The following is a 26,193-nucleotide window of genomic DNA, read 5'->3' as shown; positions in this document are numbered from 1 at the left end:
ATCTCATTGTCTTTCCAAAGACAGCTCCTTCATGGTGAATGAGAACTTTGACCTCCTTGTGCTGTCTGCAGCCTCAGGCAATGGCACTTGTGTGTGTGTGGCAGATCCACAGCAGAAGGGATTGGTTGGCTGAGAAGCACTGGGTTCATTTGAGCTGCCCACATCTCAGCAAAAAGTACAATCCTACATCGTTATTTCCTCCCCTGAGGAAATGACAGGTTCGCCGCATCTCCAGTGCTGCAACGGACGGTAATGTGTCATTAAAAGAGGCCCACATACGCCCTCTTTATCCGTTTTATTGCTTCTGCATGTACACAGTGTATTCAGAGTATTGTCTTCTAATGTTTTTATTGATTTTTTGGTTGAAAAACTGATTTTAACGCCCATGAGTTAATTCTGGAGATTATATCAAACATGATCGGCACATACAGATTCTATGTGGGACTCATTTCAACCCCAGCACATTATGTTGATAAAGAGAGCATAGTGATATACTTACTTACTTATTTACTCTTATCTTCAAACTGCTTTGAAACTGTCAGTCCTATACCCTGATGCATTGCAAAGGAAAACAAGAAACGGCAACAACTGTTTTAATTTTTGGAACCATAGGGAATGTTTACTCCTATTTGGCTTGTTTATAAGCTTGTTATTAGCATAAGAAACATAAAATGTTCTGAAAGCAACACGCTCATGTTTGGAACTCTGCTTGTGTGTAATTTGATTAGCTTCTGGCTAAATATGTAAATACATATTGCGTGTAAACACAAACATTTGTAGAGGTTTGTAAACAATATCAGCATTCGCTGAGATCTTGGGCCCTCCCGGATTGTTTTTCGGATTCATACGAGTTGACTGAAAGACAAGAGCTGGGGATGTGCTGGTGGCCAGGCGAGGATCACTGTCGTAGCCCACTACAAATACAAAGAGTGGATTTAGGCCAATAACAACATCGATTGCGGTAATGATCCCAACAGTACTTTTCCATTGCTTCATAGAGAAAAGCAAAGATGCGTTGTTGCCAAAGTAATTTGATATATATTGGATAGATATAAAATGTATCCAACTTAAGTAGCTCATTTTCTTTGTTGTGGTCTTTATCGTACTCCGCCTAAATCCGCCTAGCTTTTGACTTTGGGGTGAGTCGCAATTTTCCCGCTTGGACGTATAGGCTGGCAAGCAGCAAAGATGGTGACACATTAACCTGCCCTGAAACCATGTGTGTGCTGTTTTACTGACGTCAAACACAGCCCCATATACCTGCTTCTTCACAGTCATTGAACAACAGCCAGATTTTAATAACAGCGTACCTATTTATACCTATTTAGATGTGCTACGGGAAATGTGATTGAACACGCATTGATAGTAGGGTGACAGAAAGTGTGCCCGGCATCCTCACTTTGAAGGCCTGCAGTTGTGACTGCAGGAGTGGCTTGGCCCCTACTCAGTCAGCCCTCGTAGACCCTTATGGACAGAGAGTTGGAAGAGTTTTGGCTTGCCTTCTTCCCCTTCCTTTCCTTCTGCTTGTTTCTCTTCTTCTCTTTCTTCTGATATGCATTACATTACACTAGTTGAAATAGGTAACAATCTATTTATTTTATGTTTTCGTTCTGCACACCACAGTAGTTATGGATTCATGTTGTGAAAAAGGCATAACAACACAGAGAATACATGATTGCAAACGTGCAACATGACAAAGGTAGGAAGTGTAGTCTGTTATAGAATCTGAATCTGTAATCTGTTATAGAAGTTGATTAATTGACAGGGGTTTCCCTTCCCTGCTCCTTTGTCGCTCTTCTGAGGGCCAAGGCTGTTCATGATGTAGCCTTCATCTGGCTAGAAAATATCAAAATCAATAGTTTGTTAAGCTGAGGCCTGAAACAAACACTGTTTAAATAATTCCAACACTGAAAAAGGAGAAGGCAGGGTGTCCACCCACTCCAGTCGCCCCCAGTCAAAGAACCGTTTGTAGAGGTGTCCATGTGCTTCAAGGATTACCAGGAGCTGGGCAGCTTCAGGCTTTTGCCTGTCTGCTGCAGCACGCAATGTGACCTAATAATACTGAACCAAAATATGGACCATAAAATGTTCCTGTATAATGTGATTATTATGATCTTGAGGTATTCGTAAAAAACATGTATTTACAGAATGTATGTTAGCTATTAGAAATATGAAAGTAAACGTAGGAAAAGTTATTCGCAGACAAAGGAAAAATCAGTTACTGGAGCATCCCGACCCCCCCTACCCTCGTCATTGATCACAAACCAAATGCTCCGTGGCGCTTCATCATTCGCAGAAGTAATTACACCTTTTTTCTGCTGTAAGTGATTGAGATCCGTTTGCGGCGGTCGGAGATGAGTTTAGTGGAAGTCATCAGTTGGGCTGAACTCCCCAGCAGCTAACGGGGGTCCCCTGCCGCCCCCCAACGCCTCTCCATAGCTCCTGCCTGCCCGCTCTAGCCGAAGCAATTTACAGCATTGTTAAGCATTAGCCTCCCCTTATAGGAACGAAGAACTTCTTTCTTTCCATTTCCCACTCCGGAGTCTTTGCTTAACCTTTAAGGCTCTCGTTCTTGGAAGACCTTCAGGTTATGAAAGCGAGTGCCAGATAAGGGAAGGCATATGTGAAGAGATATAAAAATGGGAGCAGTGAAACTAGGCAAATCGTTAACGGTTCCGAGACCAACGCTTTCCTGATGACACCGTCAGCACCTTGGACTGAGTGACTCCCTAAAGCTCGCCCTCCTCAGATAACTCCACAGTCCCTTCCGAATCGCCATACCGAAAGCAATCGATATGGATCAGGCCATTATCATTTAAACTGTATGGCAATGTTTGAATTGTAGCCATTCTTGGCAGAGGAATTCCTTTAACTAACCCAAAGATTCACAGTGTAAACAGAGGCTTTCCATGTGTCCATTGAACGTGTGTTGATATTGTCCTGTTTAAGATTACACTTTTCACCAAACCTCAGATTGCGGATAACGCGGCACTAGTATTTTTATTTCCATCCACTATGCTTTGTCTGGTTTTTTAAAGCCTTACCCCGAGGGTGAGCTCATTATATCAAGGGATTTTAGCACCAAAACTGGATTAGTTTCCAGAATAAGCTCACTGTTATCTACAGCATCTGTCGTAGATCGGATACAACTAAACCACAGACTGCAAGTTAATGTATCAAAAAAATGTGCAGGTCAATATTATGAACATAAAGTCTATAGCCTACCTTTTCTTCCTTATGTGCGAAGGAGAAGAACTTATTTTGTTAACTCAAAGTTTCAGTAAGAACTGCATTTATCTTGCATATTCCACACATTCCTTTTGCAATATGTTTATATGCAATGTGCAAATATCTATATAGATATATATATTTTGTTTGTACATATTGATTGAAGCCAAAAACGTATCAATCTTTTAAATGTACCAGGATAGCAACCTTGCATGAGATGGTACCGTGAACATATTGAATAGTGTATATTGGCCCGACTAGCCATCAAACAGCATCAACTTTAACTTCTAACTCGTCTTCTGCGCCACAGTCAAACTATAGTTTTGAAAAAGAAAAAAAAAAGGGTTTCTCCTGGGTTTTCTCATCTCAGCGGAAAATAGAAAAATGATTCCATTAATGTTGCAACTCTCGGGTCATTTGTCAACGCAGACACCTGATTAATTAAGCCTGGTGACTGGATTAGCCCCGCTTTCCCCTCCCAGAAATAGGGATCCACAGAGGTTGGAAGCAGTCATCTCAAACTAAGTGAGCTGTGCAGATTTTTATAGTAAGTCACAAGTAAGTCGTACTTTATTAATATAACCATACGCCTGTTTGCTTTGCCACTTTGGAGTAACTGCATTATTTCGGCTTAATTACATATGAATAATTAAACAGAGCTCCTTCGCTATTGGCTGCTGTTCACAGACTAGATATCCACTGTGTTTATTTGATGGCTTAGTTGTGAGCCTTAAGATTAATCATTTAGTTGATGAAAGGAATCTAAGATATATATGATATCTGGGAGCACATCTGCTATAACACACTTTGTGTTTCAAGTTTCAATCTGTCATGGATTCAGAAAGAAATGTGCTCAGAGGTCAAATCAAACTGGATTAAATAAGTGTTAGAGTTAGAGTTAGATAATTAGAGTTATATTCGAAACCATGTTTACTAGGCTTGTTTTCCCCTAAAGAAGCATTAAACTAGAACCAATAGTAATTCCATCAACCCAACTATTTTCAAAGCCCCTTTGACGAGTTCCAACAATAGAGGTCCCCAACCTTGTGCCATATAAGTCTGGGGAACACAGGAATGACCCCTGATATCTGTTGCTTGGGCCATGGTGTCTCCCATAGCATCATTCTACATCTGACGTACCACTACCACTCAATATGTGTATGGTACTATCTCACTTTCAGTGACGTGAAACAATAATGCAGCTCTCTTAATGTACTGTAGCCAAAGAAAGAACCAGTAAGGCCTGTATACATCTTGATAAAGACATTATGCCATAACCCAAATAGGGCCAGTAAAGCTACATTATGATGTTGCAGTGAAACAATAACATAAACTAAACAGTATTCTGTGCTGTCAAACACACCACACAAGTTATATAAAGACCATTATTCCCTTTTATGTCAGACAAAAATCTAGTCGTAGAAGTACAAAACATTTATCCTTTCTAATGAGTTCCTCTGGTTTCTGTCTCCCACTTGGAGAAGGTGGTTGTGTGTGTGTGTATATGTGTGTGCATGTGTGTGTGTGTCTGTGTGTGAGTCTGTGTATGTGTCTGTGTAGGCGTAGGTGTACGCGCACCGACCTCCGTGTGTGTCCCCGTGAGTGTGTCTCTCGAGGTGTACACGGTGCAGAAAACAAAAGATGTGCGGGGATCCCAGGAGATTTGCCAATGTGGCGTCCTGTGTATCAGGAACATTAAGGAACGTAATGTGCTATTATTCTCCATCAGCAGTAAGCTGTGGGATCCGTCCTCTGGGCCGGGCTGGTAATAGACCGGGGCTTTAGGAAGCGCCTGGGAAGGGAAGACAATTGACAAGGGCCATCGACGCACGGCAGACTTAATACCGTCCACGCTTGTCCCCCTCCTTCCCCGACCACAATTGACAGCGTCTGGAGAGAAAAGCAATCACAGCAGCCGGTATTACCGGGTATTTATGTTGGAGCTTGGCTGCCGCACAGCAAATCTTGACCTTTTATGAAACCTGATGTTCCATTTTTTTTGGGTCGTTCTGGCGGACTCGCCGAAGGGCTCCTGTGGCGGGAGTTGCCGCGTGTTATCTGTAGGTTTACTTTTCAGCTGTCTGTACTGCCGGTTCACCGTGCACAAACGCCAGCCAGGGTTCAGCAGCAGGAGAACAGGGAGAGGAGGGATGTGATGAGGGACTCGTGTTGGCTGGGGGGGGCGGAGGGATTTGGCTTTGGGCTCAACATCCTCGACACATGTTGATCTTGTTTACATCACGGACATACTGGCTACTGGATATCTTTCTGTTTTTTTTTTTATTCTATTATTTAGTTTGATCATTTGATTAGTTATGATTATTACAATAAAAGATGTTCCTACTATTAAGATGTCTTCTGTTGGTGGTTGATGGGGTGTAATTTTAATTATGGTGGCAATGACGACAGTGAGGTTGATTTCATGGGATGGAGATGGTTGTTTGCAATGCTGAGAGTGAATGAGCAGATTATATTGTTGTTAGTGTTGTGCTACTGTTAGTGACCCATGGACAAATTGGCATTTACTTACGTTCATATAATTATATTTTTTCTTTGCATTATTATTATTTATTTAGTTGTGTATTATTATATATTTATACATTATAATATTTATTAATAAGTAACTACAATTAAAATAAACCCTGAGGTGCCGGTCACTAAAATATATATAAGATTAAATAACAAATAAAAACAATTGTTATATTCAAGTATTATTATTAATATATGTATATCATTTCATTATATTGGTGTTTGATATTGCGAATTTCTGTTATATTTGAATACTGTAGAAAGTCAAACTACAATGTGAGTCAACAGTCAGAAATATTTCGCTTTTTGATCCAAAAAGACTCAGGGAAGAAATGTATTGTAGTCATGGGGACAGTTTAAGGTTTAACAGAAAATGCTTTTGCATTGGTTTCAGTGGAGTTGGAAACAATGTATTGTGTCTTTAATGTTTCTCTTTTGTAGTGCGGTTAAACCTTATATTTTATTTCAGCCTCTATTTGCACTGCATCCCGACACCGTCTCTCTCAAGTATAAAAACAAATCAAAAGCGGATCGACTGTAATTATCAAAAGATTAGGATGTGTGTAATTAACGCAATGTCATTTTGTTTTGATATTAACTACGCTTCCAAAGCACTGCTGCTGAGTACGATGGAGGCTCAATCAACTGTGGCGTAATTTAGTTAAAGATCCTTTACAAACACGTTGCTCAGCCATCAAAGACTATCAATAACTCCGCTGTTAGAACTGCAATACACATTGGTTCCAGGGCTTAGCCAAGGGATTGTGTTTCAATTAAGTCAGTGTAAAGCGACTGCAGGAGAGGGGATAGAGGACAATCTAGGACTCTGCTCCATCATCAGAACGTCTGACCTCAAGGAGATAAAACGAGATAAGACTGGGTTTTATTGGTGAGTCTGCGGACAATCACACTAGAAAAGAGCAAATATCTTATGAGGCTTTTTATTTGGTCTTTGGGGACATCAGGGGGTTGTGTTAGTGCAGCTTTTGTTGCTGGCTAAAAAATCTTCAAATATATATATATATTTGCTGTTATTAGTACATATTTTAGGCTGCACACCTGTGGTGCATTGGGCAATCCATACACACAGGGTAAACCAGCCATCAACACACACTCAACGAGAATTCGTACATGTAAGCAATCACCACCTTTTTGGCTTTTAACATCTTGCCTAATCTTACTCAAACATGTGTCTTGGTGACTGAGGAGCCCAGTAAAGCCAACTACAGTAGGTGGCGTAGCAAGACCAGTAAATTGCTCTGTGTTAGGGGAAACCTAACCTGCCTATGTTGCCTGTTTCCAATTCCCGAACAAACATGTAGATACTAGTATGGATATTTGCTGTAACTTCTAATGCAACAGGACAGGTGTACAGTACGCAATCCGAATGACTTTAATTTGACAAACAGCAAATGAAGTCAGAGCAGATATCAAGGTATATTTAGTATTTAAACACCAGCAACACAGGATTTTTTATGGTGTAATACATCTTATAGTGGTCATCAGCAGAATATTATGAGATGTGTTTGATAGTAAAACAATGAAGCAGGAAGACGCTATGAAAATGAGGGGTTAAAGAACTGGTATATTAATCAAAGGATGGTGACTATACGCTCTCGCTCATTGGGAATAGCATCCGGCTAATCACTGTGAGCGTAATGAATAATTAGTGGTGTTAGTCACCGGGATTAAGATAAATACGCACACCATTGGCTACACCATAAAGAATAACAGCTGCCTCATATGCCTGTGAGGCAGCCAAATGAACTGTTGTATCTTATCCCCTCTCTCTCTATATGATGGCTGCTGGCTGGTTTCTCTGTTGTCACAATAGGCTGTGTTTAGTGTGTGTGTTTGTGTTTTAAGCAGACAATACAGTTTGTGTATCTTCACTTGCTTGAGAGACCCTGTGTTTGTCTTGAGAGGCGTATGGACTCTGGGCCCGGGGGGTAGGGGTGTGTGGGGTGTGGGTGGGAATAAATTGCAAAGAAAAATACTGGAAAAGAAAATTCCACAGTAAACCCTACTTCAAGAAGTCAGTGCAGACTGATTCAGTGTCACTCACAATGAATTGAACAACCCGCTGTAGGTAGTGTTATTAGTGCTTGTCAACCAAGACAGAGTAGGGAAGTGAACCCCTGAATCAGGGATCTAATGCTTTTGACGAGGCAAAACGTATGATGTTATGAACCTTGATGCTTGCTGACTAAATAGAGAGCATCTCAGTGATCCAATGTTACTGCTGTCGCTACTGGTTGAACCTTCTGCCCCCTCAACTAGAATTCAAACAACTGTTGCCTCTGAATGGATGAGGAGGCAGCTTAGTAGGAACCGAATGTCGGATATGGTTGACTATAAACACTAAATGAGACACTCTGATACTATGCTTTTCATTGGCAAGCAAAGCTTGCATTTAAAATATGAATCATAATTATGAATATTTACTACATTCAGTTCCTGCACCTTAAGCTATCGTTTGTTTGGATTTCCATAGGAGGGATTCAATATTTAACTTTCAGTCACATTATTGTGTAGAACTTCTACATCAGCTTAACACGCATAATTAAGCTTCTTTGACACATGCAGTCTCACCCTGCAAAGTTCCCCAAGATTTCCTGTATTGGGTGCTGTGTGAATGCGAACAGGGTTCGATATTCCTTGAAATCTGCTCCGGCAATTTGCCTGCTCAAGACGTAACACCTCTGGATCAGCTTATACGGCTGTGTTGTGACTGAAGCAGTCACAACACAGTATATATGCCTGTGAAAAAACATGGGTCCCACGTACCCACATTTGTAAGCAGGAAGGGGAGGGGCCTGAGCTATATAAACAAGTTCCCTTCATTCGAGGCCGTGCCAGACTGAGACAAACCTTTGGATAGCGAAAAAAAGACAAACTACTGTATCTTTTTATATATTGTAAATAGTTTGGTGGCATTCATTTTAAAAAATTCTGCATTTTTGTTTGCTGTTATAATTGAACATTGGTTAGAAAATGTTTCTGTTTCTGTTCGTTTTGGGATTTTGACCCTCACTCAATGCAGTTTGACAAAGATGTAACATAACCACATCTTGTCCATTTACTGCAGGGAGAGTTTACAAAACAGGTCAACCAAGTACTGCAGATATGAGACTCATAATTCCTCATAACCGGAAGAGCTGATAGAGTGTATGAGGCGAATCTCTTATAAATCTATGTGGCAGAATGGCATTCACATGCCCAGCATGCTGATTCATTTCTGAGAGTGCAAAGCAAAATAAGCGCGTCTCCATACAGAATGAAGATGAATGTGGAGCGAAAAAAGACAGAACTTGATGAAGGATGCGGGAGGTCGACTCTGTCTTGCATGCTTGTCCTCAGTCCTATGATATCTTATCATTAGTTTCCCTGACAATGATTTAGCGGCCGCAGCTTCTCAATACCCGGACCCATGTATAGAAGTAACCTTCTTTTCATAATAACAGCAATTTGTCACTTCTTTAGCTGTCAGAGGACAAAGGGGGGCTGCAAATAAAGTGGCTCCTGCGCCAGGCGAGGTGTGGGTTCCCCAGAGCCGGAGAGAGAGGCAATATGCAGAGAGAGGAGAGACAGGGGCAGGCCACATGGGCAGAGGGGGTTAGGCGGGGCAATTATGAGGTTAGAGGGTGAGGAGCAGATAGAGTAGAGGTGTTGGCCGGAGTTTGATGGATCAAACCGTTCAGATGCCTGGATAAGGTTAGATCAGGAGACAACCCACCATGACTTCAAGTCGTAATGGGTCTGGGAGCCCAGGGACAAACATGTATTTGTGTTTTAAACATCATGAGGTAATTCAACATTTAAGACATATTCATAACTGTCTGACTACATAAGTGGATAAAAAAAAAAATGTTTTGCATGATAAAGAAAATTAGAAAATTCTGCCCCAACACAAAACATGTTTTTGTTCTACCAAAAATCAGAATGACTTAAAATTCAAAAATCGTTTGTATACAAATAACCCTAATAGTGGGGGCTGACACCTTGTGTCCATTTATATGCAGGTACACCATCTCCTCCCAGGCAGATTAAACCTATTCGCCTCTGGACATTGGAGCTAACAATCTTTTCCCCTGGAACTTGGGACTTAAAGTAGGTTTGCTGCAGACCACTTCGGTAACACAAGACCAGACAAAGAAAACACACCCTACACATATATTGGAATGACTCTAAGTGAAGGACAGAGTATTGCTCTCTCAAACACCAATCGATAGGGGAGCTGGACCAGCTGAATGGTCAAGCTCCATTGGACCATTGAACCATTTTGGATGGTTTTGACCAATTGCCTTCACTGTTGTTTAGGTTGGAGAAGAGGCTGAGCCAGCTGATGTTAAATCAATAAAATATTGGCATTCCGGTTAAGATTGAAAAGTAACCGATTATTCTATAGTCACAAGTTAGCAAACTGACTGTTTGCCGTAGTAGTCTACATTAATCAATGTGACCAACAAAAAAACATACACCCACGGGATGTCTGGTCGGGTAATACCCCCAGAAAACCCTTGCAGTACACAAATTAATCTTGCCGAATTTCTTGCCTCTTGCCATTTACACCATTGTCCAACAAGAGAAATAGCATTGGCACGACAACAGACATCCATTTCCATTAACCCCCATTCACTGTAAATACCCCCAATGATGAATACTGCTTTAAATCTCCATATATTATTCAAGATTAATTAAAAGCAAATACATTTGCATAAATGAACACGTAGCCTATCCATCTGTTTCTAATCCACTGGGTTATACCCATATTGACAACGGTAGACAATTTTGGTTCACTTGCCAAAACATAAATCTAGGCTAGCTCAACCTCATGTATCTCCATGGGAGACTCAGTGCTCCGGCGGATGAAAGGCTTCACGTGAGTCTCCAAAGACTTCTCACATTGATGTCCTGATAAACAAGGCCACTCGATTCAAATGTGTTGTGTCAAGACAGATTGGCTGTCATGTCGATGTTTATAAAAATTTTTGCTAGCACATTTTGGGGGTTAATATGATGTTCCTAATGTTTTAATAGGAGACAATCTTGCAGTAAACTAAAGAAATCAAAGAAATTGTGTAATCGAAAAGCGAGACGGAAGGATGAAGTAGCTAAGTCGACTTAAAAACGAACTTATATTAACGAAAAAAATAAATAATTTAGAACACTGTGTCAGGAAAGCTGGCGGTTTCCATGCTCTCATTTAGTATAGGGCATCAAGCTAATCTAATAAAGAGTTAATAATTTTTTTTTCTGATTTTTAAAACTCCTCAAGGTCGACTTTAAATGCTTCCAAGAATGACTTCAGTAACAGTATCAACAGTATTCGACAGGTTGGCGAACAGTACAAAAAATTAACTTTTCACAAGTTCACTGACAATCTAATATAAATAAACAAACCTGGCTTAAGGATTCTACTGGTAAATTCATTAAGACTCTTTGGGGATGCACCAGGTCCCCCTGCCAGTCCATGGATGCATAAAACTGCCTTTTGTGCTAACTTGTATCGGCAGGCCACCGCACCGGAATATAAACTGCCTTTTCTTTTGATGGAATATTGCGTATTGACATATATTGTTCTCCGGCCCCGGCTCTGTAGCCCTACAAGCTAGGGTTTTGTAAACTGAAATCCTTCCACTTGGACCCGATCATACAAACAATCACCGCAAATATATTTCACCTTCAGCCGAGTGCTCAACCATCCGGACGTTATTGATGGCCTATCATCACCGAGGCAAGATGGAGAGGCCAAATGAAAGCGGCCATATTATTTTAGAGGCAGAGTCATGGACCCACTGATGCAACTTGAAAGGATGTGTCCGCTGAGCTGGTCAAGGAGCTCAGCTGCATGGAGGAAATAAAAGTGTTAAGTCACAGCCGCTCTCCCATCAGTCAACAGGGTAATGGTCTTTGACTGTGCCGGGTTATATGTCAGCAAATATTCGTCTGTCAGGCAGCCACAGCGGAGAGTCCTGAACTGGATCGCTCGCTATAAGAGAGGGGCGGAGTTGATGGATAGAGGCCGCCAGGTGGGCCAATAGGATCACTGCATTTTAATAGTGAATAACTTTTTACGAGGTTCCGACAGGACCGCCGTGTCATCTCCGAGTCAAGCTGCTTCCATTGTTGGCCGATAGCACAGGCGGAACAGAGTGAGGAAGAAGAATGGCCCTGCTATTTTACGCTCCACAAACAGTTTATGCCTCTGCTGTAACCCAGTTCAGAGGTCCAGAAGCCTTTGCAGAGCTTTCCTGAATGTTTCATTAGCAGTTTTATTAGAAGTATTATTATATCTAAAATGATATATGAATATTCCCTTTTTATCCTGAAAAATAAAAAGCTCATTCAATAAGCAGATCTAGTTCTCATGGGCATTGTCAAATTAATTGTTCTCATTGACCCAAGTAATTAGTTATTACTAAAAGATCATTTGAAAGTGTGACAGTTGCCCACGCCAAATTACGTCAGAGTTCCACAAGCCGACATGTCAACATGCCATGAGCTAAGTGATCGTAAATCAGGGGAACTAATTAGAAATTAGAGGAATGCACGAATATCTGTCAAGAGGCTTTTTTCATATTTCTATATATAGTTCTGTTTTTTTGTGCACAATAATTATTTATAAAATGACACAATTTTAAAGGGGCCCTATATTACCACTAGGTGTGAGTGTGTCCTTACATGCCGTTCAAATGCTACCATGCCCTGTGCCTTAGTGACATCACCATTGGGAATGTGCACCTATATGTATGACGGATGGATGAGCCTATCAGTTGATACAGTCTACTGGGCTGGGAGACTGATCTATCCAGCATACTTCCGATGTATACACTATGTACTCAAAGTCTATTACTCGCATGAGGAATCATCCTTTTTTTATTGCATCTTGGCTTCTCTGTGCCACTGGTTAAACACATTAATTACCAACTTTACACAAATAATAAAGTCTTTATGCTTATTTGTTTTCACTCACAAACATTTCACCATGACCAAACAAGAGTCTCGCCGAAAGAAATAAAGTTAAAATGCGGGAATTATGGCTCCGGACAATAATGAGCATTCAAATATCACTTAAAGAAAACATTGATTGCAATTTGTTGCTCCTTCATCTGTAGTTGGCACTGGGTTAAATATTAAATAGCTGGCCTGGACTAACATACTACATAGAACACTAGTTGTAGCCTATGGCTCTTTTGAATGCGGTGGTTCGGTGCAATATTTTACAGGAGCTGAATTGGACAGCATACCATTTTTCCAAAGAGCGACATTCATTTTAATCGCACCAAGGTTGTTTTTGACGGCTCAAGCCTGCGAAACAAAATCTGTTAGAAAGTAGCCCTGTGATTCTATCCTGGATTTCCTGGATCTCATGTGTCACTTTTGTTGACTGTGCTTCGCTGGCCACACAATTATGGAGGGAAATGTGGAAAGGGAATTTTATCAAGTGAAAAATATCTATTGCATGCGCTACTTCAAAAGCAACCCAATGCACAACGACATTGCATGCGAAGCACAACTGATTACGCATCATTCAATTAGAAATTAATGAATTAACATGATTTCTCCTCTGCCAATAAAAAAGCACTGTATAGCTGAAGTAACACTTCAGTTGCACAGTTCATGCATCACTGGGTCCTTGTGGTTTTATAGCTTGATATGTGGACTTCCTCAAACCTTGTTCTGTCTTATCCGTGATCAGTTAAGGTTGTGTGTTCTGCTGGAGGCCCTGCCCTGACAGAGACCTTTGGAACCATCATAAACATTTCAGACATACTATAATAGATACTGTATATTCATCCTGTCATGTCATCCACCCTTAGAAGCCCAGAAGCTCAATCTTTACTCTCAATACCTTTTGAAACATTTTGTTTTGCCTCTATTCTAAACCATTACTTTGTGTTTTTTGTCATAAACCGAAATCTCTTCATTAAACAGATATTATTTTCCCTACATATTTACCTTTATAGTTTCATACGACACGGGACAGCACACATTTCAACCACAGACAGGATAAGGTAAAGTTTACTAAATCGAAATTTTCTTTTGATTATTATTCTTTCTATCTAAATATATTCAAACTAAACAAATCCACTTCCACAAGAAAAATGTATAGATGTTTATTATTTTGTTTATTATTTTAATAAATATTCAGCGACTAATGACAAAAACATTACAAATAAATGCAATTTGATTAATTATCTTTGTCTTCCTCCTGCTACACCTACTAAATTATCGCATCTAATTATATTTCCCTAATATTTAATAAATGAAGGCTTTAAGTAAGTCAAGTCTCATCCCACCACCAATGCAATATGTATGCTATATTAATAGCATTCCAACATTATACCACCAGGTGAGTGTGATTAGCCATTACATGCGGTTTTGAAAATCTGCCTCTTCCTGTGTTTTAGTGGAATAACAAGTGGGCGTATCCTCCTAGATCTGTGCTGGATAGATCAGTCTACCAGCCCACCATGTGGACTGTAGCAAACGTTTCTCATCTATCCGTCATACATGTAGGACGGTGGACATGCCCACTTGTGTTGTCAGAAGATGCTCGTAACGGCTAATCACACTCACACCTGGTGGTATCATTTGGGACATTACCTTAATATTATTAATATTATGAATGTAAAATGAGATTATTTCTTTAAAAAAAGAAAACAATTGAATTGCTTATTAACATTTTTTTTTTTTTTTTTTTTAGAAATGGCCTCTGCTTCTTCCTGGTGTGAGGTAAACTTTTCATGTTCCATCTGTCTGGAAGTGTTCAAAAGCCCAGTTTCTACACCATGTGGACACAACTTCTGTATAACCTGTATTACAAAGTTCTGGGATGACCAAGTCCAGTACAAATGTCCAGTTTGTAACCAGATTTTCCCCACAAGACCTGATTTACAGGTTAATACCTTCATATCAGAGATGGTTAATCAGTTCAGAACCTCCGTACCAGTCAAAGAGCTTCCTTGTGTTGAAACAGGAGAAGTTCCCTGTGACGTCTGTACTGGGACCCAGCTGAAGGCTGTGAAGTCCTGCCTTGTGTGTTTTATCTCTTACTGTCAGACGCACCTGGAGCCTCATCAGAGAGTCGCAGGCCTGAAGAAACATCAGCTGGTCGAGCCTATGGACCGTCTGGAAGACAGGATGTGTAATAATCACTATCAACTTCTGGAACTCTTCTGCCAGACTGAACAGGTGTGTGTGTGTCTGTTGTGCACAGAGATGGACCACAAGTCCCATCCTGTTGTACCTCTAATGGAGGAATATGAAGTGAAAATGGCCCAGCTGGGGAAAATAGAGTATGAGGTCCAGCAGATGATCCAGGAGAGAAAACAAAAAATTCAGGAGATCAGACACAGTAAAATGCAGCAGAGCTGACGCAGACAGAGTCATAGCCAATGGTGTCCAGGTCCTCAATGCTTTGACACGCTGCATTGAAAAGTGCCGCGCTGATCTCAACCAAACTGCTGATAAACTGAAATCCACAGAGAAACAAGCTGACGGCCTCATCAAAGAGCTAGAGCAGGAAATAGAAGTGCTGACCAATAGAAGCTCAGAAGTGAAGCAATTCTCACACAGTGAAGACCACCTCCACTTCCTCCAGACCTTCATGTCCCTGAAGGATCCTCCACTCACTAGGGACTGGACGACAGTGGAGGTCAGTCATCCGTCCTACGTAGGGATCTTGAGGAGATCCCTGGATCAGCTTGAGGAGACACTGAAAATGGAGCTTTCTGTCTTGAAATCAACAAAAACTGAATGTAAGTTTCTGCTAAGTTTGATTCATGAAGGTTTACATTAAGTATTTTCCCTATATTAATACAAATATAATGATCGCAATAACAATTAATCGAACTTCTATACAATTGAAAACCAGGTATTATTATATTGATATTATTAATTATATATTATTAATTATTATTAGACATAATCATATCAAAAAAGTCATGCTACTCACATTATTAAAGGGAGGATATATCCTTGTTTTTCCGCCTACAGGTTTAATCAAATGTGATCTTTCAGTTGTTACAGTGGTTAAGGTTTCAGAAAAAGCTGCACATAGGGTTCGAAAAGAGCTGGAGCTGGTTGTCAAATGTGTGAAAACATACACCACACTCATTATAAATCCCTCTCAAGCCTTCGGCAGACACAGGTGTTTCCTTGCAACAGGTTTTATTGAAGACTTTGCATCCAACTTCATCGTGAAAACTATACAGATAAACACACACAGTATAACAGAAATCATGACATAAAATCAAAAATTACAAAGCATACAGAACATAATACAGGTAAATAACAAAACACACACCTTGTTGGAAGCATGCAATTTACAGGGACTTAAACCTTAATTCTTCTTCTTCACAATGTGCGTATCAATAGCTGTGTTCGCCTCCCCTCATGCCGCATATATTATCTAACATGAGGTTGTAAAATCAGCCTGGGCAAATTAGAAGGGGGTTTACTCCTCAAGTCTGCAGGGGCACAACCCGCCATGTGACGTTGTTGAATTAACTAGTTTTGACGTTAAATAACAGATCAATGTTTGGAATTGTTAATATTAACAAAAAGTAATTTCCTCATTAATCATCTTAAAATATGAAAACACAAAATACAAAAATTACAGCATATTTTTATCGACACAGTCGCTTGAGGTTAGGTCCCAAGATATCTACCACTGGAAAGTGTTTACAACAGGAAGTTGCAGAGAATACCCCCCATTTGCTAACTTTCAAAATGCTGGTCAAAACATAGCACACAAGATACAAAGTCAGAAGTAGTTGAAGTGTCAGACAATGGGCGGACAGCTTCGCCATCCTCTCATTGACTTTCATTGTAAATAAATATATGTATTCATATTTATAAGTAGAATATCTTAAAAGTTTTAAATATTTGGAAAATCTGAATAGAAGCGTGCGATTGACATTTTGACATTTTAAAATTGGGTTAGGGTTAGTCCCTAGGTGAAAAATCATTCAAGGAGTAGGGTCCCAAAGTTTGTAGAGAATAATAAAGAAATAATAAAACTTAAGAAGAACAATAGTTGAGCACTGCATGCAGAACTCACCTAATAATAATAATAATAGTAGTAATTGTTCAGCAGCATAACCATGTCTTGTTCTCCCATCAGATGCCTGTAAACTCACACTGGACCCAAACACAGCCCACAGAAGACTCTCTCTGTCCGAGGACAACAGAAAGGTGGAGGTGGTTGGAAAGGATTATACTGATCACCCAGAGAGATTTGACTCCTTTAGCCAGGTGTTGTGTAAAGAGGGTCTGACTGGCCACTGTTACTGGGAAGTAGAGTGGAAAGGACGTGTTTCTATAGGAGTGACATACAGAGGAATCACAAGGAAAGGAAGGAGTGATGTAAGCAGGCTTGGAGGGAATAACAAGTCCTGGATACTTTATTGTGATGATGATGTTTACTCAGCCTGGTACAACGGTAGAAATCCAGCCATATGTGTCCGCCCCGCTGGCTCTAACAGAGTAAGAGTGTATCTGGACCGGCCTGCTGGCACTCTTTCCTTCTACAGAGTGTCCCCAGATGTAGGAGGGTCCTCAGACACACTGACACACATCCACACCTTCAAGTCCCCCTTCACCCATATCCTTCACCCTGCGTTTGTGTTAGGGACTGATTCCTCAGTGTGTCTGTGTCGGTTGTAGTAACACACAAACACACACACATATGTATATGTATATATATATATATGCATAGATAAATACACACGCACACACGTACACACACACATACTACATTAATATAAATATAATATGTATATATAAATAAATATATATATGCATAGATGAATACACACACACACACACGCACGCACGCACGCACGCACGCACACGCACACACACAAACAATTTCAAGTAAAGCACCAAAAGGTAACTTACAAAATAAGAATTGCTCAGCTACAACAGCAACTGTGTTTTGTTCAACTACAAAACGTACCATAAGACTCATACAATAATTGCCTGCATCTTGTATTTAGCTTCAAAAACGCCAAGGGGAAATACATGACTTAGGGAGATAGTGATTATGGAATGTTAAAAGCACTCTGATTGGCTTGGATTAAAGCCAATGAGGCACAGTGAATCAACAGCGTTAGGAGAGTAGAGCAAGTTTAGATGTCACAATTTAGCCAAAATATGACTAAGGCAATTTTGCTATTTTGCTATGGGGGCCTGACACACGTCAGGCCCCAGATTCTAACTGACTCCCCCGGATGCAGTGGCTCTTCACCCTCTCAGTCACAACGGATCATAAGCACCCCGGTTAACTAAGCAGGTCTTACAAAGATTAAATCAAAGATGCTATGTTTATGTTAAATATTGATTGATTGTAGTTATACAACAGTAAGTTCTGACCAAGTTAATTTATCTTTTAACTGAACATGCATCACTCTGCTATAGATGTTTCTTATAAAGCAAGGAAATGCAGGGGAACTTTATTTATAAAGCACTTTTCTTACACAACGCCAACTCAAAGTGCTAAATGAAATAATAAAATGAAATAGATTAGTAAAAGAAAACAAAGGCAAAGTAAAAAAGTTTTAAAAAATATATATATATATGCATTGTAGAAAGTGCAATGTATTTAAGATTTAGCAGAAAGCTAAAGCATACATCCAACAAATGAAGTAATACAATAAAAATAGATACTAAGAAAGAAAACAAAGGCAAAGTTAAAAAATGCATCATAGCTAATGCAAACATAAAAGTGGTCAGAGTTGGGGCTAGTCTTAAATCATCAGGGAGATAATTCCAGCTATTTGTTGCATACTAATTACTGCTTTCCCATGTTTCGTGGGAAAGATAATTAACAGATTGGTCTCAGAAGATCTTAGTGGTCTAGAAGGCTTATGTAGTGGAAGCATATCAGTTATATACTTTAAAATCTATTCTCTGACATACTGGGAGCCAATGTAACGATTTAAGAATTGCTAAGTTTTTTAAGGTGATAATTGGCAGATTTTGTAACTGATTAGATGTGTCTGTCGAAATGTTAAACTGAATCCATGATAACCCCTAGATTTCTGGATTTGATTGAGGTTTTCAGGGAGAGAGAGTGAAGGTGTTGGGTTACTGCAGGCTTTTCAGTTTTTAGCACCAAATACAATTATCCCGGTTTTGTCCTCAATTAGTTGAAGGAAATTTTAGTACTACATTCTTTGATTTTCTCAATGCCCAATGCTAAATGCACTGGATATACGGGCCGATAGTAATTTGGTGATAGTGCTATTTGCGTGTCATCGGCATAGCAATGATGGTCATTATTGTTATTTTGCACGATTTGCCCTAGTTGGAGCATGTAGATGTTGAATAAAGAGAGTCATGAGATCGAACCTTGTGGGATTCTACATGTCATAACCATTAATTACATTACTGATTGTAAGCTGTTATCTCATTGGAATCAAACATGCCACTAAAACAGACTCTTATTTCACTGGTTGCAAAATAAATTGAAACATACAGATATCACACTCCAAGTCTTTCTGTTTTACCAAATATCAGCACCACTTTGATCAGCTTGTATATTCTGCCTTCAGTATAACAGCAATCTCTCTTGTGTGATCTTGAATAAATGCAATTTTTATACTGCCATGTTGGATATATATTTCCTACTAAAAGACACTGATATCAGGTTTTATTTAGATTTTCATTAAATTGAACCTGATTTAATTCAGATTTAAAATAATTTATAAATGCAAGTGGTCGAAAGGAAAAGCTAATGATGTTCATGTGACAGGTTGGCCAGGATACGGTTAACAACAACGCTGCCTATTTGGTACTAGAGCCCTAGGAGTTTGATTAATATAAACTATTTAAACCACAATAGGTTAGTTTGGGGAGAGAGGAGCAGTGTAGCAAATACTCAGTAGGAGGCATAGACTAAACTTTGAAATAAATAACTTATTCAACAAGAGTATTTTTAAATGTTTGCGCACAACATAAAAAAATATGCTAGTAATCCCTGAGCCGTCCGGCCACTTCGCTCGTCCTTACCCTATTCCAGCTTCCTGAGTGACATTGTTATTAAGCCTCATGCAATTTCATAGAGACTCATGTTAGCTAGCTAATTAGCCAGCCGGATCAAAATATCATGTTTTGGTCCACGTAATATAAATGACAATATAGTGGTAGAAATAACTCAAAAGCCAACCTTTTCCACGGAAACTGAGCTGTTACCCTTAAGGATTATGGGTAGTGTAGTCTCGCAAAGCCAGACCAAACTACAGCAAGTAGAAGTATGGGTGAAGTACGTCTCCATGACATCCCGAATTAAACATAAATATTAATAAATAAGTCAATCAATAATAATACACAGTTAAATTAAAACAAAATGATTAACTTGTCACTTACTTTTTATTGAAGGCTAGCTGTAGAACTAGTGCTAGCCATTTGGGTTTCAACTATGATTTCCCCTTTGCTGGTCATTCTGTAACAGTTTCCCAAAGTTGAACTTAGCAAAAAAATATAAAATATACACTTCGGTCACTCAACAAAGAGACAGAAACATAACCCTCTCACAGTCACACTAAATCGCTCATCTATCTTATCACTTGGCCATTATATGTTGAAAAGGTGAGTAGAGAACTAATAACTCAGAATGCTGAACATAGAGTAGACCGACGGATAATTAAAAGTTCCTCTCTAAGGTATTGAGTATAACATGCAGTGCCTGTATCTTATTGTAGGTCCTATATAACATTCTGTATATCTTTTGGCGCATTTCCACCGGCAAAGGTCACGTTTCCACCTCCAAAAGTTGGCGTGATCCTGACTGAGCCGTATTGAGCCGTACTCATCACTTCAATGCGTCAGGGGGGACAAAACAGACAAACACAGTAACCGCAAGGTATCTCTGGAAACGGCGAAAGCTTTGTTTATTGAAGAAAATGTTGCGCAAAAGTTTGACGTCCTTCTTGGACTTCCTACATTGTTTCTCTTTGCTCATCTGGCTTAAACCCCGCCCTACCATAAGGATACTGTCGGTGGTGAAAACGCAAGCTGTAACTGAGCTGGGCTATACCGCACCCGGCACCCTCACTACTCGGCTGAGGCATTCTGGGTCCGAAGCGTACCCGCCGGTGGAAATGCGCCATTATTGTAGGGCCTATATAACATGCAGTGCCTATAACCTATTGTAGGGCCTGTATAACATGCAGTGTATCTTATTGTAGGCCCTATACAACATGCAGTGTTTATTATTGTAGAGCCTATATAACATGCAGTGTATCTTATTGTATGGCCATGCAGTGTATCTTATTGCATGGCCTGGATCTTATTGTTGATCTTGCAGAAGGTCTGAGGGACTAAACTTCATCCAAATAATAGAGAAATACATATTGAGCCAGAGTGTGCCACACTTTATTACTACTTCTGAATGACTCCAATATACACCCCTTATTCAGTTCTGTGTGTGTGTGTGTGTGTGTGTGTGTGTGTGTGTGTGTGTGTGTGTGTGTGTGTGTGTGTGTGTGTGTGTGTGTGTGTGTGTGTGTGTGTGTGTGTGTGTGTGGAGGATTGTGCGTGCGAACATGCGTGTGTGGCGGGTTGTGTGTGTGTGTGTGTGTGTGTGTGCGTGCATACCTTTCTGAATACCTTTATTGATTGAAGACAAAAATCAAATCAACAATAAATCGACAATCAAAGAACCTAAATAATGTGGGGCTAGACTGCTCTCAGGGAGTTAGTAGGAGATTATTAGATAAGCAGAAGAAGATGTAATCATCAAATATGTTGGCCAATTATGATTAGAACCACACACACTAATTACAACCAAATTAAATTGTTCTACAGCACTCAAATGTACCTATACTAATGGCCAGCTAAGGTGACTCAAACCTTATGCTTAAACACACATACAAGATGGTTATTCTACAAGGCCCCCCCTGCAGTCTATGTTTATAACCAAATCAAACACCAAACCAGCCACCAGCCTCTCTCAGGTGTGTCTCAGTACAGGAAGATATACTATACAAGTCAATGCTTACTTGCACTGCGGTACAAGGCTATCGGTCGCTTTTGACAACATAAAGGTGTGCAGCTGTATCCAGTGGCGGAACTAGAGTTTTATATGTGGCAGGGAAGGTTATGGGGAGTCAAGCACTAGGACCCAGCCAAGGGGCAGAACCTATAACAAGGGGCGGGAACCTCACCCGGGCCTTTTCTTCCTGTACTGAGACTCATCTGAGAACGCAACTGGGTAGGACTTTTTTCGATTATCAACATAGATAATCGTCACCAGCATGTGTTCCAGTCTAGCATGTTTTTAAACAAAGACATTAAAAGACGAGCTCTCCACGGATTTTCCCAGACATCATTTCAATAGAAGTGTGCTTTCAATGAATCAAATGAAGTGGCCATTTTCCATGTCATTTTGGGGGTCTTTCTGCTGTATCAGAGGGGGGCTTGTAGAGTGGCCATCTTGTATGTGTGAGCATACGATTTGAGTCACCTTAGCCTGCCATACATTTGAGGGCTGTAGAACAGTTTAATTTGGTTGGAGTTAGTGTGTGTGTGTGTGTGTGTGTGTGTGTGTGTGTGTGTGTGTGTGTGTGTGTGTGTGTGTGTGTGTGTGTGTGTGTGTGTGTGTGTGTGTGTGTGTGTGTGTGTGTGCATGACAGTATACAGAGCCGGACAGTAACGGAGTACATTTACTTGAGTACAATTAAGTACAATTTTGAGGGATCTGTACTTTACTCAAGTATCATTTTTTGGGAGTACTCATGACTTTACTCAAGTACATTTGATAGGCAAATATTGTACTCTTTACTCCGTTACATTTCTATCCATGACCGTGATTACCCGTTACTCCTTCTGAAAAATAAAAAATAAAAGGAGAAAAGAAAAATCACGGAAACCCTCAATTTGTTGTTTCCCTCTCAAACGTGATTCCCTCTCAAACTGATTAGGACAGCCTTCAGCCTATCAGCAATCACCTTCGCTTTCCGCCAAAGCCAACTCCATGGTCAGAATTAGATGAGAGACGATTGTTGATTTGATTGATAAAAAAACTGAGAAACTCACACATACATAGAATTGTTAGCTGAATTTTCTTTTCTGATATTGCATATTTATGTAAGCTGAGCAATTGTTTTTATGTTCTTGAGTATACTGTTATACTGTTTACTATTGTGCTATTGCCATGGTAAAAAGATGAAAATTACTTGATTTTACTTTCAATTCCTTTTACATTCTCCAAGGTGTTAACATTTTTCATAACTCCATGCAGGACGTTTCTATACATTAATGTAAGCACTGTGGCAGTAGTAATGCAATATTTAGAAAACATACTCTTGTACTCTTGATACTCAAGTACTTTTAAAAACAAGTACTTCAGTACTTTTACTTAAGTAGACATCTGACTGTAGTACTTTTACTTGTACTTGAGTAAAATTTAGCAAGGGGTATCTGTACTTTTACTCAAGTAAGGAAGCTGTGTACTCTGTCCGCCTCTGACAGTATATAATTCCCATGTTTGAGTGCAGTGACGCACAACCAACAATAATCCCAACAAACCATTATCATCCTAAATTAAGCATTGATTATTTTAAGGACCTCAACAAACAGCAATTTCTCAGCACCTGCTCTGTGGCCTGGCTCGATCCGCTCCGTTTCTGACAGCATGGATACACTTTAAAAGCTGACACTTCTATGTATGTATGATTCATCGTTTTGGTCATTATTGGCTTTTTCTCTTTCCTTACTCTGAAAAGTCTTTGGTAGTTTTCTTCTTAGGAGTAGGAATAGTTTTTCCTTTGCTTTTCTTCCAGTTGTATTATGATACTTTGGGGATCACTTCACCATCACAATATAAAGTAGGCCACAGCAGTACCATATGCCCTTGAGGTAACACTTCAATTTCAATCTTTAAACACAGAATAAATGTCATCCCTGTGACCTGGTGGCTTTATAGCTTTAAATGGGCTTCATCAAACCTCTTATCTCATCACTTGATAAACATATGGTTGTGTGTTCTGGTGGGAGCCAAGCCCTGACAAATACCTGCTGTCGTTCAAAGTCTGCTTCCTCATTTGATCCGTCTTCCACGCTGAGAAGCCCAGCAGCTCGATCTTTACCTTTACCACCTTAGAGACCCTTTTTAACGTTCTGTCTCTTTTCTAAAGACTAACGTTGTGTTTTTGGTGAACACCAGAATTTCTTTAATCAGCAGATCTTTATTTCCTTGTGTTTTTACTTTTATATTTTCGTACGACACGGGACAGCACACATTGTCATCCTGGAGAAGATTAGGTACGGTTTGCTTGAGGTCATATTCTTTTTAAAATATTCTCATTGTCTAACTATGTAAAACTATAATTACTAAATTAAACAGATTCCACAACATGTTAAGATATGTATTTAAGTTACTACACATTGAAGTTGATTACTATCATTGTAATCGGTGTACTTTATACTATCCCTACTAATTGATCGTATCTAATTCTGTTCTGAAGGCTTTAAAAATGTAAAGTAAGTATGTCTCACCACCAACGTGATACACATAATATGTATGATTCTTCTAATACTTGTTAATATTATTATGTACGTTTTATAAAGTAGTATTAATAAAGTATTTATAAAAAACACAAAAAAATTGTAATTGTTTTTTAACTAAAACAAATGTTTTCTAGGAATGGCCTCTTCCAACACATCCTGGTGTGAGGAGAACTTTTCATGTTCCATGTGTATGGATGTGTTCAACAGCACAGTCTCCACACCATGTGGACACAACTTCTGCAGAACCTGTATTACAAAGTTCTGGGATGACAAAGACCAGCACATATGTCCTGTTTGCAACCAGAATTTTCCCACAAGACCTGATTTACAGGTCAATACTTTCACATCAGAGATGGTTGATCAGTATAGAAAGTCTGTACTGGCAAAAGAGCAGCCTTGTGTTGGACCAGGAGAAGTTCCCTGTGACGTCTGTACTGGAACCCAGCAGAAGGCTTTGAAGTCCTGCCTAATGTGTCTTATCTCCTACTGCCAAACCCACCTGGAGCCCCATCAGAGAGTTTCCGTTCTGAAGAAACATCAGCTGGTCGAGCCTATGGACCGTCTGAAAGACCGGATGTGTAAGAAACATCAACAGCTTCTGGAGCTCTATTGCCATGCTGAACAGGTGTGTGTCTGTCTGTCCTGCACAGAGATGGACCACAAGTCCCATCCTGTTGTACCCCTAAAGGATGAATATGAAGTAAAGAGAGCCAAGCTGGGGAAGATAGATTCTGAAGTTCAGCAGATGATCCAGGAGCGACAACGAAAGATTCAGGAGATCGAAGACACATTCAAATGCAGCAGAGCTGACGCAGACAGAGCAATAGCCGATGGTGTGCAGGTTCTCACTGCTCTGATGCGCTGCATTGAAAAGTGCCGTGATAATCTCAACAAAACTATTAAAGAGGAACTGAAATCCGCAGAGAAACAAGCTGAAGGCCTCATCAAGGAGCTGGAGCAGGAAATAAAAGATCTGACCAATAGAAGCTCAGAGGTGAAGCAGCTCTCACACACTGAAGACCACCTCCACTTCCTCCAGACCTTTACAACCCCGAGGAATCCTCCACCCCCCAGGGACTGGACAACGGTGGAGTTCCATCCTCCGTCATTCTTAGAGACCTTGAGGAGATCCCTGGATCAGCTGGAGGAAACACTGAACATGGATATGAAGAAGCTGCCTGTCTTGAAATCAACTCTAACTAAGTGTAAGTGTCATCCCAACACAATGATGAAAATGATGCTTGACATCATGTTTCTTATGAAAATGTGTATTGTCCAAGAGCCAAATCAAGTGTGTCAAAATGAACGCTCTTACTCTACTCTACTCCCATCAGATGCCTGTAAACTCACACTGGACCCAAACACAGCCCACATACAACTTTCGCTGTCTGAGGACCACAGAAAGGTGATGATGGTTGGAGGGGACCAGTCATATCCGGATCACCCAGAGAGATTTGATTCCCGGTCCCAGGTGTTGTGTAGAGAGGGTCTGACTGGCCGCTGTTACTGGGAGGTAGAGAGGGAAGGACGTGTTTCTATAGGAATGACATACAGAGAAATCACAAGGAAAGGAAAGGGTAATGGCTGTAGGCTTGGAGGGAACAACAAGTCCTGGAGGCTTCAATGTTCTGATGATGGTGTTTACATTTCACGGTACAACAATAGTGTAACAGAGATACGTCTCCCCCCCTCTGACTCTAACAGAGTAGGAGTGTATCTGGACCGGCCTGCTGGCACTCTGTCCTTCTACAGAGTGTCCCCAGGTGGAGGAGGGTCCTCAGACACACTGACACACATCCACACCTTCCAGTCCACCTTCACCCAGGACCTCTACCCTGGGTTTGTGTTAGTGCCTGGTTCCTCAGTTTGTCTGTGTCGGTTTTATTAACACACACACACACACACACACACACACAC

General features: G+C 40.2%; 2 protein-coding genes across 2 annotated transcripts; both read left to right on the top strand.

Annotated features, from left to right (window-relative positions):
* The first annotated feature begins 14,469 nt into the window (after positions 1–14,469).
* On the top strand, positions 14,470–15,514 carry LOC115558717 (E3 ubiquitin-protein ligase TRIM47-like). The gene has a single exon (XM_030377095.1). It carries the CDS (start codon positions 14,470–14,472, stop codon positions 15,136–15,138), a length of 669 nt encoding a protein of 222 aa, XP_030232955.1. The 3' UTR covers positions 15,139–15,514.
* An 8,898-nt stretch (positions 15,515–24,412) lies between these two features.
* LOC115558715 (tripartite motif-containing protein 16-like) lies at positions 24,413–26,191 on the top strand. The gene is made up of 2 exons (XM_030377094.1): positions 24,413–25,481; positions 25,611–26,191. The coding sequence occupies exons 1-2, from the start codon at positions 24,413–24,415 to the stop codon at positions 26,162–26,164; spliced, it is 1,623 nt and encodes a 540-aa protein (XP_030232954.1). The 3' UTR covers positions 26,165–26,191.
* Positions 26,192–26,193: the final 2 nt, after the last annotated feature.

This window comes from Gadus morhua, chromosome 14, assembly GCF_902167405.1.
Source record: "Gadus morhua chromosome 14, gadMor3.0, whole genome shotgun sequence".
NCBI lineage: Eukaryota > Metazoa > Chordata > Actinopteri > Gadiformes > Gadidae > Gadus > Gadus morhua.
Note: the sequence above shows the minus strand (reverse complement) of the source record. Positions and strands in the feature narration are given on the sequence as shown.